The following is a 16,269-nucleotide window of genomic DNA, read 5'->3' as shown; positions in this document are numbered from 1 at the left end:
ACTATAAGCGACTGCGTGGCTCTGAATGTGACTTAACAAGTAACTGGGTCGCGCGGAGGCGGATCGTATACAATTATAGATAAATCCGAGGGCAGCAAAGGCGAATAGTCTTTTTTCATGGACTGCGCGATTTACATCGGGTGTGGTTCCAGTCATGAGAAAACAATTATTGCTCTATAAGTACTTAGAGCCCTTTGTGGACAATCAATGCAGACTATCGCGTTGTTAATGGTGCCTTGTAAAAGACTATGTAACCAGGGAAGCGCTCAAAGAGGAAAGTAGGGTATAGGGCTTCCAGCATGTAACTTTTTCCGCCATGATATCCGCAACAACAGCAGATGATAGAGAGACTGCTCGAACAATCTCTTTATTTCACATTCATAAAATCGCTTTTATCACTCTCTACGGACAAGAATGAAGCTCGATCCCAAAGCAATTCGATACCTTACTTCCGAGGATTTCCGCGTTCTCACTGCGGTATGCCTGACCTTTGCCCCGCCTTTGCTGCTTCTCATCACAGCTCGTTGTCTGACAGCTAACAAGAGTTCTACATAGGTGGAAACAGGAAGTAGAAATCATGAAGTCGTACCGACGCCCTTGATCGTACAACTCTCAGGCCTCCGGGGCGGCAGTGGAGTCCATCGGGCTATCTCCAACCTGGCTAAGACTAATTTGATCGCGAAAGTGAAAAATGCGAAATGTACAGTTATTCGCACCTTGGTAGTGATATACATTGACTAAATGTCTTTGCTAATTTTATTCTGCATTCAGATGATGGCTACCGGCTCACTTACGGAGGTCTCGACTACCTGGCGCTGAACGCTCACCAGAAGCAGAAATGCATCTACTCCGTCGGAAACCAGATCGGTGTGGGGAAAGAGTCAGATATCGTCGTCGTCGCGAACAGTAAGGGAACACAATGCATCTTGAAGATCCATCGCCTGGGCCGCATTTCCTTCCGAACAGTCAAGACCAACAGAGACTACCTGCGCAACCGGAGTACAGGTTCATGGATGTACATGTCGCGATTGGCGGCGATGAAGGAGTTCGCTTTTATGAAAGCTCTTCGAGAAAACGGGTTCTCAGTACCCGAACCTATTGCGCAGAACAGACACACGATCGTCATGAGCTTGATCGACGCATTCCCGCTACGACAGATTTCGAGAGTCCCCAAGCCTGCGTTACTGTATTCGGAGCTTATGGATACGATCATGGAGCTTGCTCGGTTTGGCCTTATTCACGGTGACTACAACGAGTTCAATATCTTGATCAAAGAAGAGGAGGATCCTGATGCGAAGGGGAAAGCTCCTGCGGATGCGGAGAACGATGAGAATATCCGGCTGGTTCCGGTCATTATCGATTTCCCGCAGATGGTATCAATTGACCATCCAAACGCGGAGATGTATTTCGACCGCGACGTGAATTGCATCAAGCGCTATTTCCAACGAAAGTTCCATTTTGTCAGCGATGAGCCGGGCCCTTTCTTCGCGGACGCTAAGAAAAGGCTCTTGAAGAACCCTGGGAAGCGGTTGGACGTTGAGGTAGAAGCGTCTGGTTTCTCGAGGAAGATGGCTCGCGAGTTGGAAGCCTACATGAAGGAAGTCGGCGCAAATGGGGATGGGGACGAGCCGAGAGAAGATGGAGACAGTGACGAGGAGGACGAACAGTCAGGATCGGAGTTACAGGAAGAGGATGAGCATGACGATAACGATCAGGAACGAGCGCACGATTCTCTAACGGAAGAAATCAGTGAGAGTTCTCGGAAATTGGGAGAACTGCATGTATCAGAGACATCTGAAGGGCGGTAGCCCTCAGCATGATAACGCAAAAGTCAATCAATCTTAATGATGATAATGAAAACACAACTCGATATTTTGTTCCATTTTTGATTTTATAATTCTATGCTGAGTACACAATAAACTGTTGTAGATAGTGTCCTGTACTCATTTGTGAACATGTGCCATCGTACACTTTTATACGGTAGGCGGTGCGGCCACACGTGCATTTTTCCAAAAGTTCCGCTGAGTTGAGAGGATCCGGCAATCGAGCACGAACCCTATTCATATACCCATCACTTTTTGCGCATCTACCCGGTTTCCAATTTCACAGTTGAAGCCTGGAGATATAGAGTCAAGATGGTGCGCAAATTCTCCAAATTCCCCAAAAAGCCCGCAGGCTGGGTGCCCCCTTCGGCGCCGCTGTCGATGCGGAAGCAGGTATTTCTGTAAGTTCACCAAGGCTGATTCAAAAACTCAATGAGCCTCCTCTGATTCCTCGCTTGGACACCTTTGTATCCTTGGGCTGACAATATAATCGCGATGTAGTCCTGACTTTACAATCGCCCTCATACGCACACCCTTCCTTCCCCCGCGATACGCCACATTCTACGTGCCCTTGAATTTCAACAAGCTGGATATGCGCGACTACCTGCAGCGCTTATACGGCGTCGGTGTCCTTCGCATCCGCAGTTACGTCGAGCAACAGAAAGTGACCCGCCTGCGGCCCCTGGGCAAGTTCGGATACGGCCGTTTAAGGAGACCGATGTCAAAGAAGAAGATGACAGTGGAAATGAAAGAGCCCTTCGTGTGGCCCGAGGCGCCGACGGATATGTCACCGTATGTTTACCCTTTTTGCATTTATCTTTTATGGAATTCTGGCGAAGTGGATGGTGTGCTAATGTACTTTGGAACAGATGGGAGAAGGATCAGTACTTCAACGCGGAGAAGTATCAGGAAGAAATTCAACGCTCGCAACGACCCGACGCTGCCATGGAGCCCAACAAAACCGAGCGCGAAGAATACGCCAAGGAGGCGAAGCAGCTGCTGGACGGCACGAAGACCTGGAGACCGACTTGGCAGGCATTGGGACTCAACTATGACCGGTCGATATTCAAAGCAGCCAAGGATTCGACTTCGACAAGTTCATAGATGCCTTCTTTTTCTGTTCTGCTTCGTTCATTCTGGGGATAGAAAAGCGGAAACTTGCTTCTTTTCTGGGGCCTTTCCTTTTCCCAGATCCCTTTCTTTTACATGTTCATTAACCTTGTACCATATGTCGAAATTTCATCTGACTATAAGTATGATATTCAGGGGTGCAGTTTTTCGCCAGAGACTCCAATTTCAGCATGTTCAAATGGACGTAACAGGAAAGAAGTAAAACCAAGATGGTCATTGACTAGGCTATATAAGACGCTATGCTAGAGAGATTGGCTTTGAATACGCTAATACAAGAAAGAGTGAGTGACATGGTGATATGAGCTAAAATGGTCAATGGTCAGCGCAAGCAATGAAGAGGAATGCAAAAGTATGAGTAGAATTCAGAGCATAGAAGTTTAAGTCGAAGAAGAACTCTACAGCCGGCTTTCAACAAAGTTCATGTGGTGTTGTCCAGGCCAATGGGCGTCAGGCCAGACTTGACGAATAGCTTCCCAAATATGCCTGTGGTCAACATATGTCAGTGATCAGTTACGCTTTTCCAATGTGAGAATCAATCATGTCTTACCTGACATAGACAATCTGCAAGCCATCATGGACCTCTTGCGGTACATCCTTGACGTCCTTCCGGTTCTGCTCAGGTAGAAGGACAGTCTTGACACCGGCACGCAGTGCTCCAATCAGTTTTTCTTTGATACCTCCAACAGGCATCACCCGTCCTCGGAGGGAGACTTCACCAGTCATCGCGATCTGGGGAGGCACAGCTTTGCCTGTGAAAAGGGAGATCAAGCCGATTGTATGAGCAAGTCCAGCAGAGGGACCATCCTTGGGAATCGCTCCTGCTGGGCAGTGGACATGCAAGCTCCGGTTCTTCATGATGTCGTCGTTGGGATCGTGTGTAAGACCGAGCTCAAAAGAATGAGCTTTGACCCAGGTCAAGGCGACTTCCACACTCTCCTTCAGTACATCGCCAAGCTTGCCTGTAAGCTGAACGCGACCGTTGCCAGGCATGTCCGCAACCTCAATGAACAAGATACTACCCTGGCCCCCAGTCGAGTACGCAACAAGACCGGTTACGACGCCTGGCCGACCATGCTTTTCGGCAATCTCTTCGTCAAAGCGTTCAATTCCGAGAATGTCATCCAGGTCGCCAAGGGCAACCACAGGGTTGTATGTATCTAACCTGCCATTATCAACCGCATCTGCATATTGAACAGCCTTGTGTCGACAAATTGAGCCCAACTCGCGCTCAAGGTTCCGCACACCCGACTCTCTTGTGTAAGAGGTGATGACTTTGTCGATGACATCATCAGAAAGAATGACTTGACCCTCGGACAAGCCATTGGCTCTGATCTGCTTTGGAATCAGATGTCGCTTGGCGATATGTCTCTTTTCAACAGTTGTGTAACCGGATAGAGTAATTGTCTCCATGCGATCGAGTAGCGGCGCGGGTATGGTATCAAGAGAATTGGCAGTGGCTATGAAGAGAACCTTGCTCAGGTCAATTGGGATGTTGATGTAATGATCCACGAATGTGTAGTTCTGCTCAGGATCCAGGACCTCCAGCATTGCTGCGGATGGGTCCCCTTGAAAATTGGCCCCGCCCACTTTATCGATTTCATCAAGGAGGAATACAGGATTGGCAACGCCAACTTTTTTGAGACCGTTCACGATCAGGCCAGGCATAGCAGCAACGTAGGTTCTCCGGTGGCCTCGGATTTCAGCCTCGTCCCTCACACCACCAAGCGAAATCCTGTGGAACTTGCGTCCGAGAGACGTGGCTACGGATCTTGCCAAGCTCGTCTTGCCGGTACCAGGTGGACCAACGAGCAGCAGGATCGGAGACTTATCAGCCATACGTCTTGACTGAAGCAGATTCAATTTTGCTTCAAGGGAGACTCTGTCTGACTCGGACAATGCAGGCACGTCCTTCTCGACGTGCGCTTCATTGGCAGCATCAAGTTCCTTGGTGAGTGCAGCAATTTGCCGCTCAACATCTTGATTGGTTGACTGCTTTAGTCGCAAAACAGCCAAGTATTCAAGCAGTCTCTTCTTGATCGTCTCAAGACCGTAATGGTCCTCATCCAACTGCTTCCTTGCTCTCTTCAGCGTCTCGGGCCCGAGTTTGTCCTCGGTGACCTTGGTCCAGGGAATATCGGCGATGTTTTCGAGATATGTTCGGCAGACGCCATATTCGGCGTTTGCCGGGTTCATCTTTCGAAGACGTCGCAATTCCTTGTCAGCAACCTTCCGAGCCTCGGGACTGAGCCCTGCCTCCTGGAGCCTCTTTTGCAATTCATCAACTTCGTTTGTCTCCTTTTCCTCCTCGTTGTTACGTCCGCCTGCGGCTCCAGGGGGAGTCAAGCCCGTCAAGCCGGCCATTGCTCGCCTTGCCAACAACTCACGATCTCGAGGATCAATCTGACTAATATCAAACGGAGAATTTGGCGGGAATGATGAGGTGGAGATCGTAGTAACTTTGACGCTGTTCTTGATTCCTTGAACCTGCCGGCCCAAGAGCTCGACGACTCTTTCCAACCGAGTTCTCAGGGCGAAAGAAGCCAATACGTGGAGTTTCTCCTCGAAGGTAGGATCAGCTACATCTGCCATAAAGTCGGCAAGATTGCCTGCCTGCGATAGATCCGTCTTAGTAATGTACACCTCGAATTTACGAGCAACGAGCGGCGATAGGCGCGTGCCAGTCGAAGGTAGTAGAGACGACAGCCGTAGGAGGGTTATGAGTTCGCGAGAGAGTTGTCTCAACTGCTGGAACAACTCAACGGTCTCTGCATCGTTGGAAATGGCATCTATCGACTTGTTATTAGCTGCAATGCAGAATATATCTTGAACGGCAAATAGATTTCTGCACCAACCTCGTTCATTGTGTAGTACCACCTCTGCCTCGAAAAAGGGCCTCTCCTTCAAGATGTGCTTGATGGTGAAACGTTGAACTCCTTGGACGACGAGGAATGGCTCTGCATAGGCACGTCGTTGCACCCCTATCACTTTGCCGACCGTGCCGTACCGGAAGAGATCCTCTTTTCTTGCCTGACCTGCATCTATAGCATCATATTCCTCCTTCTTAGCACCATCCAAACTTCCGTCATCGATCAGCTGCTGGCCGTCGTTGCTCAGCAATGGCGAACTCAAAGGTACGCAACCGAATGTGATAGAGTTCCCATCCCGCTTTCCCAGATTTGTCTGATCAAGAAGAGTTGAGAGAAGGTTGGCAAGATCAGGGCGATTTGACACAGGTATGCGTAGAGTGACGCCAGGGAGCAATACAGAGCCTTTGGGTAAAGGGACTAAAGCTAACTTCGTCGCTCTTCCGTTGTTGGAACCCATTTCGGCCACCCAAATCCGAAAAACACAACTTGAGTTAATATCAAACCGAGCTATTAGTATAAGAGTACGAGGATACAGCGTTCAGTTGAAGCCAGTTAATTAACATAAATGGGCTGTAGGGTGTCGGACGATTGGTTTTAAGTCCGCGGAGAGGTTCCAGAACTCCATGGATGTAGTCCGTGACTCTGGGGAGGCGATTGAAGCGATAAGCGCTTCCCGAAGCCGAGGTTCGCGTGATCTACGTCAGTCAGATCCGGGGATTCATGTACCAGCCCCAGGCTGTTGACCTGGTTGTAGCAGATTAGATATACGTCAATAACCAGTTCAGGTACTACCCACGCAAGATTCTCAATAAGCGTCACTGAATTCTCTGTGGTCTGCAGTGATAAAGGAACTGTCATGCAGTCACTCCATCTGTTGATGATGGATCACGGGGGTCTGTATGAGTATTTCAGCCGTGGTAAGATAACTTTACGGTTATTGGTGGTACCTTACGGTACAACCTGTGACAGTGCCTCAGAGCGGAAGGCGGTAACCTTCGTTAGTTACTGATTGCCCGCCAGACCAGCTTCAAATTTCCCAGAGATATCTTATGATTAGAGAGATACTTGATTGGCTTTCAACTTGAAGACACTCGACCCTTTAAATTTTTGTTCACCAGATATCCTGCACATTTATCCCCGTTGACTAAACCTTCCGATCGTCTGTAGTGCCGTTCCGAAGCAAAGCTCATTCCCCTTCCAATTTGAAATACTTATCGCAATGGCATCTGCCCCGCCTTCCTCCGAGGCCGCAAATTCCTCGTCGCGGAGAACCTTCACGATAGGGACACGCAAATCTAAGCTTGCTCTTATGCAAACCGATCTGGTTGTTGCAGCTCTAAAGAAGTCATGGCCAGAATATACATTTCAAATACATTCTCAGGAGACAGCGGGTGATAAGAATACAGTTATTGCTCTCCGCGAATTCACTACAAAGAACCTCTGGACGCAGGAGTTGGAAGAGCTTTTGATGGCTGGTGATGTCGATCTCATTGTTCATTCACTGAAGGGTAGGTTTATCACGCCTGCCTCAGATTGCTATAATGCTTGCTGCTGACCGATAATCGATTTTAGATGTACCAACTCAACTACCTTCGTCATGTACATTGGGCCCCATGATGGAGAGAGAAGATACAAGGGATGTTCTGGTGATGAAGAATGGATTGCCCAATATGACCTTCTCCGAGATGCCCGCAGGATCGGTCGTGGGTACTTCATCCATCCGCCGCACTGCTCAAATCGCCCGCCGATACCCTCACCTGAAGGTCCAGGATGTGCGCGGCAACATTGGCACTCGGTTAGCGAAACTAGATGCTGAGGATAGTCCATTTACTTGCATTATATTGGCTGCCGCCGGTCTGTTGAGACTAGGACTGGAGGACCGCATATCCCAGTACCTTGACTCTAAGAATGGCGGGATGCTCTACGCAGTTGGCCAAGGAGCACTCGGTGTTGAGATTCGCAAAGATGATAAGCTTATGCGTGATATGCTCAAGTCTATCGGTCATCACGAAACGACTATGGCCTGCCTCGCAGAGCGCAGCCTCTTGCGAACTCTTGAGGGTGGCTGCAGTGCCCCTCTTGGTGTTGAGACGGAGTGGGTCCAGGGTTCCGATGGGTCGTCCAGGCTGAGAATGAGGGCCATAGTCGTCAGTGTTGACGGTCGTGAAAGTGCTGAGGTTGAAGTAGACGGGTCAGTTGATACGGCAGAATCCGCTGAAGAGTTCGGTGTGACCGTTGCGAAGGCACTGGTAGAAAAGGGCGCAGGGGAGATCCTTGCGGAGATCCAACGCAAAAAGCTCACACCTTGAGAACGAACTGTTGGTGGATGAGCAAAGTATCCAATCTCACCGAATTGGAGATGCTGGTCTTCTCCCTAGTCTTAGCAAGAAGACAGTGGGCCGATACCCCATGTATACCCCATGTAAAAAAAAGTATAATGCACTAGCCCAGCTTTCATAGGTGTATATAAGCACGTTCTTCCACCTCGTCTTCAGGAATTCTTCCTTAAAACAAATAATCCCTTTGAATTTTCTCGACATGAAAACTTGGGCCGTCACGAGTCGTATTTTACTATGGGTTTAGATATTATCATTAGCAACGACTTGCATAGCACAACGAGGGATATCGGCTCCAAAAGCGTCCATTTCTAGGCACATCTCATGTTGACGAACTTCAACGGCAAGACATCATCCCCTATTCAAGGTGTTTCCGGAGCCTCTTGGGTTCGCCTCCTTGAATTCGTCCCAGGCTCGAGCCTTCATTGTCTCTTCGTCTGCCTTGTCCATGTCATCCTCGTCTATTTCCTCTTTCATACCAGACTTTTCTCCACCTTCAATTATACCACCTCTTCTCTTTTCTTCTTCAAGATACTCATCAATCGTCATCGTGGGGAGATTATGGCCGGACCTAAACACGCCCTGTTGGAGTTGAGTGCGGCGATCCAGTAAAGTAAAAGGCTGCAATGGCTTTCCTTCTCTACTTAGTATCGCTCCGGACTTTCCACCTCTGAGGAGCTGAGACAAAGGCGGGTCGAGACGCTCCGAGAAACCTGATTCAGCATTGTTGCTTCGTCGCCTGGGATCGTCCTGCGGGAGCTCAGCGGGATTGGGAGGGTTATTGCGAATTGCTGAAAGCATTGAAAGTTCTTGGGAGAGTAAATCCATCGACTGGAAGGCTTGATGCGTGTATAGATTGATTTCTGCCAGGTAAAGTTTCCGAACGTCTTCGTCATCACTTTGTAGTTGGCTCTGATTGTTTGAAAAATACTGTTGAGAGGTAAGTAAGGCTCACAACCATGGAAGAGCCATTGAACAAACCTCAAGCCGTTGTTTCAGCTCTTTCTCCTCCCGAAACCTTGATAGCTTCACTTCTCTTCGGGTGGCTGCGTCATTAGTCGGAGTCAAGGAGAAAGACGAGGGATTTGATATGTAGCGTTCGTGTAGCTTCTTCTCGTTGTCATTAAGAAGTCCATAGTCATCTAACCGCGAAAGGTATTTCTCATATAGTTCCAAAGCACGCCGGATGGTAGATTCGCGGTCTGACGTATAGGTACGTTGGAGAATGTCTGCGAGGAGATAATCCACTGTGAGGTACCTTTGCAGAGAAGTACAAGTCATGAGCAGAAGCGCGTCACAGCTCCAGCAGTAATTTCACTCACTGTATATCCCCTGTTGCAATATCCTCTAGAGGTTCGTTCGAGCTGAATAAGGAGAGTTGGCCAACGAGGCGCTGGCATTCCTCAAACTTCGCTATCGTTTCATTAACATCCTTGTGATAGGAGTCAGAATTGGAGTCGGGCCGCGACTCCAACGAGGCTTTCTCAGCCTTTGCAGCAGTAAATAGCGATCGGAGGCTTTGAGGTTGCTCCATCTTGGGCAATGACGATATGACAACGATAATCGACAAGAACAAGCTTCGTTGTGGTACCTGGCGATCGGGCCTGCGCAAAAATGATATTATCGGTCTCGCCCCGCGGCGCGCCCCGCAATCAGTTGGTCAGAGCTCTTATCAACAGCGTTGGTGTCGGGATATACTCAGGTTCGGTCTCAAGGGCTAGCTTTTTCCACTACAGCTTCCATTATCATTATGAGTGACAATGTGTAAAAATTTCCATCAGGGTAGTAGCGGGTAACAGACTGAAACAGAGTCATCATGAGCAGAATCCTTGGTTTGTGTGCAAACCCTTCTGTTTGCGATCAATATGACCTCAAACGACTATGCTATAGAGCTTCCCTAGTTCTTTAAACATTCACTCTATCTTCACTCTTCGTTCTCCTCTTCTCCAAATCCAGTTCTTCTTCTCCTCGTAATAGATACAACCATATTCATTCCCCCTGTATACTTAATCATCTCCTCCTCATGAAGTAAAAACAATATATTTCGGCGCTTCCTCCATCCTTCGCCAACAGCCATTTCATAATTCCTCAACCATGACTGAACAAATCTCTCTGGTGGATGTATCGTCAACTGTGTCTTTGAAAGGCGAGGACTCCAGCAATGTTGCACTGTTACGAGACCTCTTCATAAACGATGTTGCTGCAAGCGACCCAGCAGTCTCTAGTGCTGATGTTCACAAAGATGAGCTCTCTTCAGGCGTTTCTGATAATGATGATGAAGACATGCCCAATCAAAATGATTTCTCACAGCGACGACGAGTCCAGAACACTCAATTTGAAGCTCTGTCAGTACCCCTTGTCGGAGATACCTCCTAAGCTACTGCTGACTTAGACGCAGGCTGTCCAAGCGCGCCGGTACAGATTCCAACGATGCCATGGATAGAGCGCCAATAGCTTTATCAGACGGTGAGCTATCCATCGCTCATTTGGTAGCAAAGCAAGATCTGGGAAGCGGGATGTTGGATCCGAGAGAATACCAGATTGAGCTGTTCGAACGGGCCAAGGCACAAAACACAATTGCCGTTCTTGATACAGGTATTGCCATGAACGCGAGCTTTCAGCATTTTTCTCCTGCTCTTCAGTTATGTGAACCTTTTGCTGACCAGTTGTAGGATCGGGAAAGACATTGATCGCCGTGCTTTTGCTGAGACATACCATCCTGAACGAGCTGGATAACCGCGCGGATGGAAGGCCGCATCGTGTATCGTTCTTTCTGGTATTTGTTTTGCTAGCCTTGGTGAGATGTATATTTACTTGTTGCAAGGTCGACAGCGTCACACTCGCATATCAGCAGGCGGCCGTTTTGCGCAATAATATTGACCAGAATGTTGCGCACTTCTTTGGAGCCATGGGCACCGACCTATGGGATAAACGGACCTGGGATGAGCATTTGCAGCAGAACATGGTGATAGTTTGCACAGCGGAGATCCTTCACCAATGCTTGCTCAATTCATACGTAAAGATGGATCAAATAAACCTTCTGATCTTTGATGAAGCTCATCATGCGAAGAAAGATCACCCATATGCCCGGTTCGTGGTACACTTCAGATCCCAAAGCTAATACTAACTTTACCAAAGCATTATCAGGGATTCTTATTTTAAGGCACAGTCTTCTCAGCGTCCACGGGTCTTCGGAATGACAGCTTCGCCAATCGACACAAAAGGCGACATCACAGAAGCCGCGACGTATGTTCCCAGCCAGTGAACAAGGGGGTATTAGACTAACCACCTGTAGGAGACTAGAGACTTTGTTGGATAGTCGAATCGCCACAACTTCAAAGATCACACTCTTGCGGGAAGTTGTCAGTCGCCCGATAGAGAAAGTGTGGGCGTACAACAAGCTCGAGTCAGCTTTCGCAACAGAACTTTATAAGCTCATGGATGCTCGCTATGGCAATATCAAGGTACTCGAAGGAGTCTTTAGATTTGCCTGGCATGCCACCTCAGAACTGGGGAAGTGGTGTTCGGACAGAGCATGGTGGCATGCCTTGTCAGACGATGTGTTGCCTAAACTTGAGGGTAACATCAGTAAGCTTGTCGATTTGAACACCTCGAATGCAGAACATGGCGCTGGTTTTAAAGATATTATACGCATCAGAGAAGCAAGTGATACCGTCAAGAACTACTCTTTTGCGGATCCCGATATCCCAGGTGAACTCAGCCCTAAAGTGCAGCTTCTCCGCATGGAACTCAGCAAACACTTCAGCCATGCGACAGGAACAAAATGTATCGTCTTTACGCAGAAGCGCTACACTGCCAAAATTCTCAATGAGCTTTTTGCAGTCCTGAAAATTCCTCATTTGCGTCCAGGGGTTCTCATTGGCGTTAGGCCTGGTGACATCGGTGGCATGAACATTACGTTTCGGCAACAGTTTCTTGCTTTGGTGAAATTCAGAAAGGGAGAGATTAATTGCTTGGTGAGATACTCCGCGAAAATGCTCTAGAGGTGACTCATCTGACGTGTAGAAGTTTGCTACATCAGTGGCGGAAGAGGGTCTTGATATCCCAGATTGCAATCTGGTCGTCAGGTATATTACGGCACCGTTAATGTTCCCGAATATTTAGTAACTTCACCAAGATTCGATCTTTATCGCACACTTATCCAATACGTACAAAGCCGAGGACGAGCTAGACATTGCACCTCCACGGTACGTTACTTGACCTGGTTGATTGTCTCGAGTAGCCTCTGACTTTGTCTACGCGCAGTACGCGATTATGGTCGAAAAGGACAACGCGGAGCATGAAGGACGGCTTAAAGAGGTTCGCGAGGACGAAGTAAGTCAACTTTTAGATCTTTGTCCTCTTTGAATGGGTCTGACGGATCAGAAAATTATGCAGAGGTTCTGTGAAACTCTCCCCGAAGATCGAGTACTGCACGGCAACGGCCACGACTTGGATTCGCTACTTCAGGAAGAGGAAGAGGAAGGAAGACGAACCTTTACTGTGAAAAGTACAGGAGCAAAGCTCACATATCATTCCGCTATTGCAATTCTTGCGCGTTATGCCAGTTCTCTGGTAAGCTTTGTCTGGCCTTGACCTTCATGAAAGTCTGATATCAATATTGAACAGCAATACGAGAAGGAAACAGTACCTCAGGTAACCTATGTGGTCTCGCCTGTCAGCAGCGCCTATGTTTGCGAAGTGATATTGCCTGAAAAGTCGCCCATTCGAGGACTGACTGGAAGCCCAGCAATGAGAAAGGCCGTCGCCAAACAATCTGCGGCTTTCGATACGTGCCTCTTGCTCAGGAAAAACAGATTACTTGATGATTACTTTAATTCGATCTATCATAGACGCTTGCCAGCAATGAGGAACGCAAAGCTAGCCATTACGTGCAAGCGAACGAACCAGTATGACATGCTGTTAAAGCCTTCCATCTGGCCTAGACAACGGACCACTCCAACTGACACATTTTACGGGATTCACATATCCCTGCTGCCTTCGAAGCCCCTCAGTCGCGACCACCGACCTCTACTTTTGCTGACCCGGGAGAAATTGCCAGATTTCCCGGCGTTCTCAATCTACCTTGAGGAGGACGTCGAGACTAAGGTCCTACCCAACCGACTGAAGCATGGCTTGCAAATATCGGTTGACGAACTACAGTCGCTGACTACATTTACCCTTCGTATATTCCGGGACGCTTTCCACAAGGTTTATGAACGTGAAGTCCAAAAAATGCCTTACTGGCTTGCTCCAGCAGAGGTGCTCGATGGTCGAGGCAGCGGAACAAATCCTCGCGATTGTATTGACTGGGATACAATATCGTTTGTGCACAATAACGACGAAATCCCTTTCTCTAAAGACCTGAACCCTGATTCCTTGGTGAATCGGTTTATATTCGACAACTGGGACGGGCGTTTCCGCTATTTCACAGTTGCTGTTGCTGATACATTGCGACCCTCTGATCCGCCGCCACCTTCGGCGCCACGCCGTAGGCATATGAACGACATTATGAACTACACCCTGAGCCTGTCAAAGAATTCACGAGCCAGGTTTCTTTCTGGCTGCGACTGGAACCAGCCAGTCCTCCAGGCGGAGCTTGTCCGTCTTCGCCGGAATCTCCTGGATAAAATGACCGCCCAGGAGAAAGAGACGCAAACAGAGTGTTTTATATGTGCTGAGCCGCTGAGGATATCTGCTGTTAGTTGACCCTCCATCCCCTCATTAGCATATGTGTTTGTATGCTAACGTGTGGCGAAGATCCCTGCATCGATAGCGTCTACCTGTCTCGCATTTCCAGCAATCATCAGCAGACTGGACTCATATCTCATTGCTCTCGAAGCATGTGACGAACTTGATCTCGTTATTCGACCTGAGTTTGCGTTGGAGGCGTTTACGAAGGATTCCGACAACACTGAGGAGCATCGAGGTCAACAAATCCATTTCCAGCGTGGCATGGGCAAGAACTACGAGCGTTTAGAGTTTCTGGGCGATTGTTTTCTGAAAATGGCCACATCGATTGCGCTTTTCACTCAGAACCCAGACGACGACGAATTCGATTACCATGTGAGCCGGATGTGCCTCATTTGCAACAAGAATCTCTTCAATACGGCCATTAAGAAGCAGATATACTGGTACATCCGTAGCCGTGGATTCTCAAGGTACGTCGAGTCTCTCGACTGAGACTTGAACTTAGTAGGACGCTGACAGCTCTAATGGCAGGCATATATGGTATCCTGATGGGTTGACCTTGTTGCATGGAAAGGACCATAGCAAAAAGCTCCTTTCCGAAGGAAAACATGCCCTTGGAGAAAAGACGATTGCTGACGTTTGTGAGGCCCTGATAGGAGCATCGTTGCTGTCAGGAGGCCCCGAACATAGATTTGACATGGCTACGAAAGCAGTGACTGCTCTGGTTGACAGCCCTAGCCACAGGGTCTCCTGTTGGAAGGAATATATTACTCTTTACACTATGCCCAAATACCAGGCCGAGAAATCCAGAGGATCTGAGGATGATTTGGCTCGCCACGTTGAGGAGGAGTTGGGTTACCACTTCACTTATCCCAGACTCCTCGCCTCCGCCATCACCCATCCCTCTCTCCCTTCGACGTGGGGATACCGTGTGCCCTGCTATCAGCGACTTGAATTCCTTGGCGATTCGCTGCTAGATATGGTCTGCGTGGAGGACCTGTTTCGGAGATTTCCTGATCGAGACCCTCAATGGCTTACCGAGCATAAAGTAAGCTCAAAGCTGCGTGTTTACTTTTCCCCTTGTCTTTCGTCCCTGAAAATAGACTGACTACAACCGTGCAGATGGCAATGGTATCAAATAAGTTTCTTGGCGCATTATCTGTGAAGTTGGGATTTCATAGGCGTATCATGGCTTTCAGCAACCCTCTACAAGCTCAAATTACTCACTATGTTGAGGAGATTGAGGCTGCACAGGCTGAAAGCCAGGGAGCGGTCGATTATTGGGTTGTTGCGAAGGATCCACCAAAGGTATCCTCATAAATATACCCTCATCTACGCATGTTACTGACCCGGGATGTAGTGTTTGCCAGACATGGTCGAAGCATATCTCGGAGCCATTTTCGTGGACTCAAAGTTCGACTTTCAAGTGATAGAGGCGTTCTTCGAGCGCCAGATCAAACCATTCTTTGAGGACATGTCAATCTACGACACTTTCGCCAACAAGCATCCAACTGTAAGGCTGCTAATGGGTCTTTGTGGTCATACAGATGGCTGATGGAACTCTAGACTTTCCTCCACAACAAGCTGACGAATGAGTACGGTTGTACAAACTACTGCTTAAAAGCAGGGGAATTGCCAACCATTGATGGAGCGCCAGCTGGCGTCCTAGCTGCTGTCATTGTGCATGGTAATGTGATCTCAGAGGCAAGGTGGTCTTCCAGTCGCCATGCAAAAGTAAAGGCAAGTGAGAAGGCTTTGACAGTGCTTGATAGTCTTCTGCCCTTTGAGTTCCGGCAGAAGTACCATTGCGATTGTAAAGAAATAATGAGCTCTTCCTCTGCGATGGAGATTGGGACTGCAATTTGATAATGCCTGGCGGGAACATGCGAAGATAGAGCTAGACAAACAGATTTCAGAGGTTCGTTAGCTTACAGAGAATAATGAGTTTGCATACACGCAAGGTGGTTCTCATATTAAGCTCAGAATGTCGCTGCCGCATCTGCTACCGTACAGTCCTGCGTCTAATGAAGGTGTCCTGCCAAGTGGAAACGAGCCTTGGGTAAGGACAACCTTGACCCGAGGACACCGATAGGGAGCTAGCCATAATGGGGATAGCGTGGGATCACCCCCTGAAGTACCAGACAAGAAAAGAAAACACGCCTGCCGCGTCCCGCATGGTCGATAGTAATAATAATAAAATAGTTAGGTGGAAGATCAGATAGATGAGGCCCAAATGAACAAAGGGTCATGATCATCTAACTAATCTCCGTACTACATTTCATAATTATCCCTTCAAATAATTCCTGACGATCTCTTTGTCAACCCGCTTTTTCAACGACTTATTCTTTCAACCTAATCTACTAATCCGACGTTGCGCATTCCTACAGCCGAACTATTCCTGAGGACAGCTCCTTATCAACC

At 48.3% G+C, this 16,269-nt stretch overlaps 6 protein-coding genes across 6 annotated transcripts; 4 read left to right on the top strand and 2 right to left on the bottom strand.

Moving 5' to 3' along the window:
• Positions 1 to 414: 414 nt before the first annotated feature.
• Positions 415 to 1,808, top strand: Aud_005716 (protein kinase RIO2; the record flags this gene model as incomplete). Its single annotated transcript, XM_043290634.1, has 3 exons — positions 415 to 477; positions 556 to 700; positions 772 to 1,808. The coding sequence occupies 3 exons, from the start codon at positions 415 to 417 to the stop codon at positions 1,806 to 1,808; spliced, it is 1,245 nt and encodes a 414-aa protein (XP_043146569.1).
• Positions 1,809 to 2,135: 327 nt separating this feature from the next.
• On the top strand, positions 2,136 to 2,927 carry Aud_005715 (mitochondrial 54S ribosomal protein uL23m; the record flags this gene model as incomplete). The annotated part of the gene is made up of 3 exons (XM_043290633.1): positions 2,136 to 2,224; positions 2,325 to 2,615; positions 2,693 to 2,927. 3 exons carry the CDS (start codon positions 2,136 to 2,138, stop codon positions 2,925 to 2,927), a joined length of 615 nt encoding a protein of 204 aa, XP_043146568.1.
• A 422-nt stretch (positions 2,928 to 3,349) lies between these two features.
• Positions 3,350 to 6,278, bottom strand: Aud_005714 (putative LON domain serine protease; the record flags this gene model as incomplete). Its single annotated transcript, XM_043290632.1, has 3 exons — positions 3,350 to 3,437; positions 3,502 to 5,740; positions 5,807 to 6,278. 3 exons carry the CDS (start codon positions 6,276 to 6,278, stop codon positions 3,350 to 3,352), a joined length of 2,799 nt encoding a protein of 932 aa, XP_043146567.1.
• Positions 6,279 to 7,040: 762 nt separating this feature from the next.
• Positions 7,041 to 8,130, top strand: Aud_005713 (porphobilinogen deaminase; the record flags this gene model as incomplete). Its single annotated transcript, XM_043290631.1, has 2 exons — positions 7,041 to 7,329; positions 7,394 to 8,130. 2 exons carry the CDS (start codon positions 7,041 to 7,043, stop codon positions 8,128 to 8,130), a joined length of 1,026 nt encoding a protein of 341 aa, XP_043146566.1.
• Positions 8,131 to 8,508: 378 nt separating this feature from the next.
• Aud_005712 (IGBP1/TAP42 family protein) lies at positions 8,509 to 9,691 on the bottom strand (the record flags this gene model as incomplete). Its single annotated transcript, XM_043290630.1, has 3 exons — positions 8,509 to 9,087; positions 9,139 to 9,415; positions 9,480 to 9,691. 3 exons carry the CDS (start codon positions 9,689 to 9,691, stop codon positions 8,509 to 8,511), a joined length of 1,068 nt encoding a protein of 355 aa, XP_043146565.1.
• Positions 9,692 to 10,251: 560 nt separating this feature from the next.
• On the top strand, positions 10,252 to 15,714 carry Aud_005711 (putative RNA helicase/RNAse III; the record flags this gene model as incomplete). The annotated part of the gene is made up of 16 exons (XM_043290629.1): positions 10,252 to 10,502; positions 10,556 to 10,752; positions 10,830 to 10,933; positions 10,982 to 11,247; positions 11,296 to 11,403; positions 11,453 to 12,134; positions 12,187 to 12,245; positions 12,296 to 12,365; positions 12,424 to 12,492; positions 12,544 to 12,732; positions 12,787 to 13,857; positions 13,918 to 14,318; positions 14,380 to 14,896; positions 14,971 to 15,156; positions 15,209 to 15,361; positions 15,415 to 15,714. The coding sequence occupies 16 exons, from the start codon at positions 10,252 to 10,254 to the stop codon at positions 15,712 to 15,714; spliced, it is 4,623 nt and encodes a 1,540-aa protein (XP_043146564.1).
• Between the last annotated feature and the right edge of the window lie 555 nt (positions 15,715 to 16,269).

Source organism: Aspergillus udagawae (assembly GCF_001078395.1).
Source record: "Aspergillus udagawae IFM 46973 DNA, scaffold_4, whole genome shotgun sequence".
NCBI lineage: Eukaryota > Fungi > Ascomycota > Eurotiomycetes > Eurotiales > Aspergillaceae > Aspergillus > Aspergillus udagawae.
This window is presented reverse-complemented; position numbering and strand designations above follow the sequence as displayed.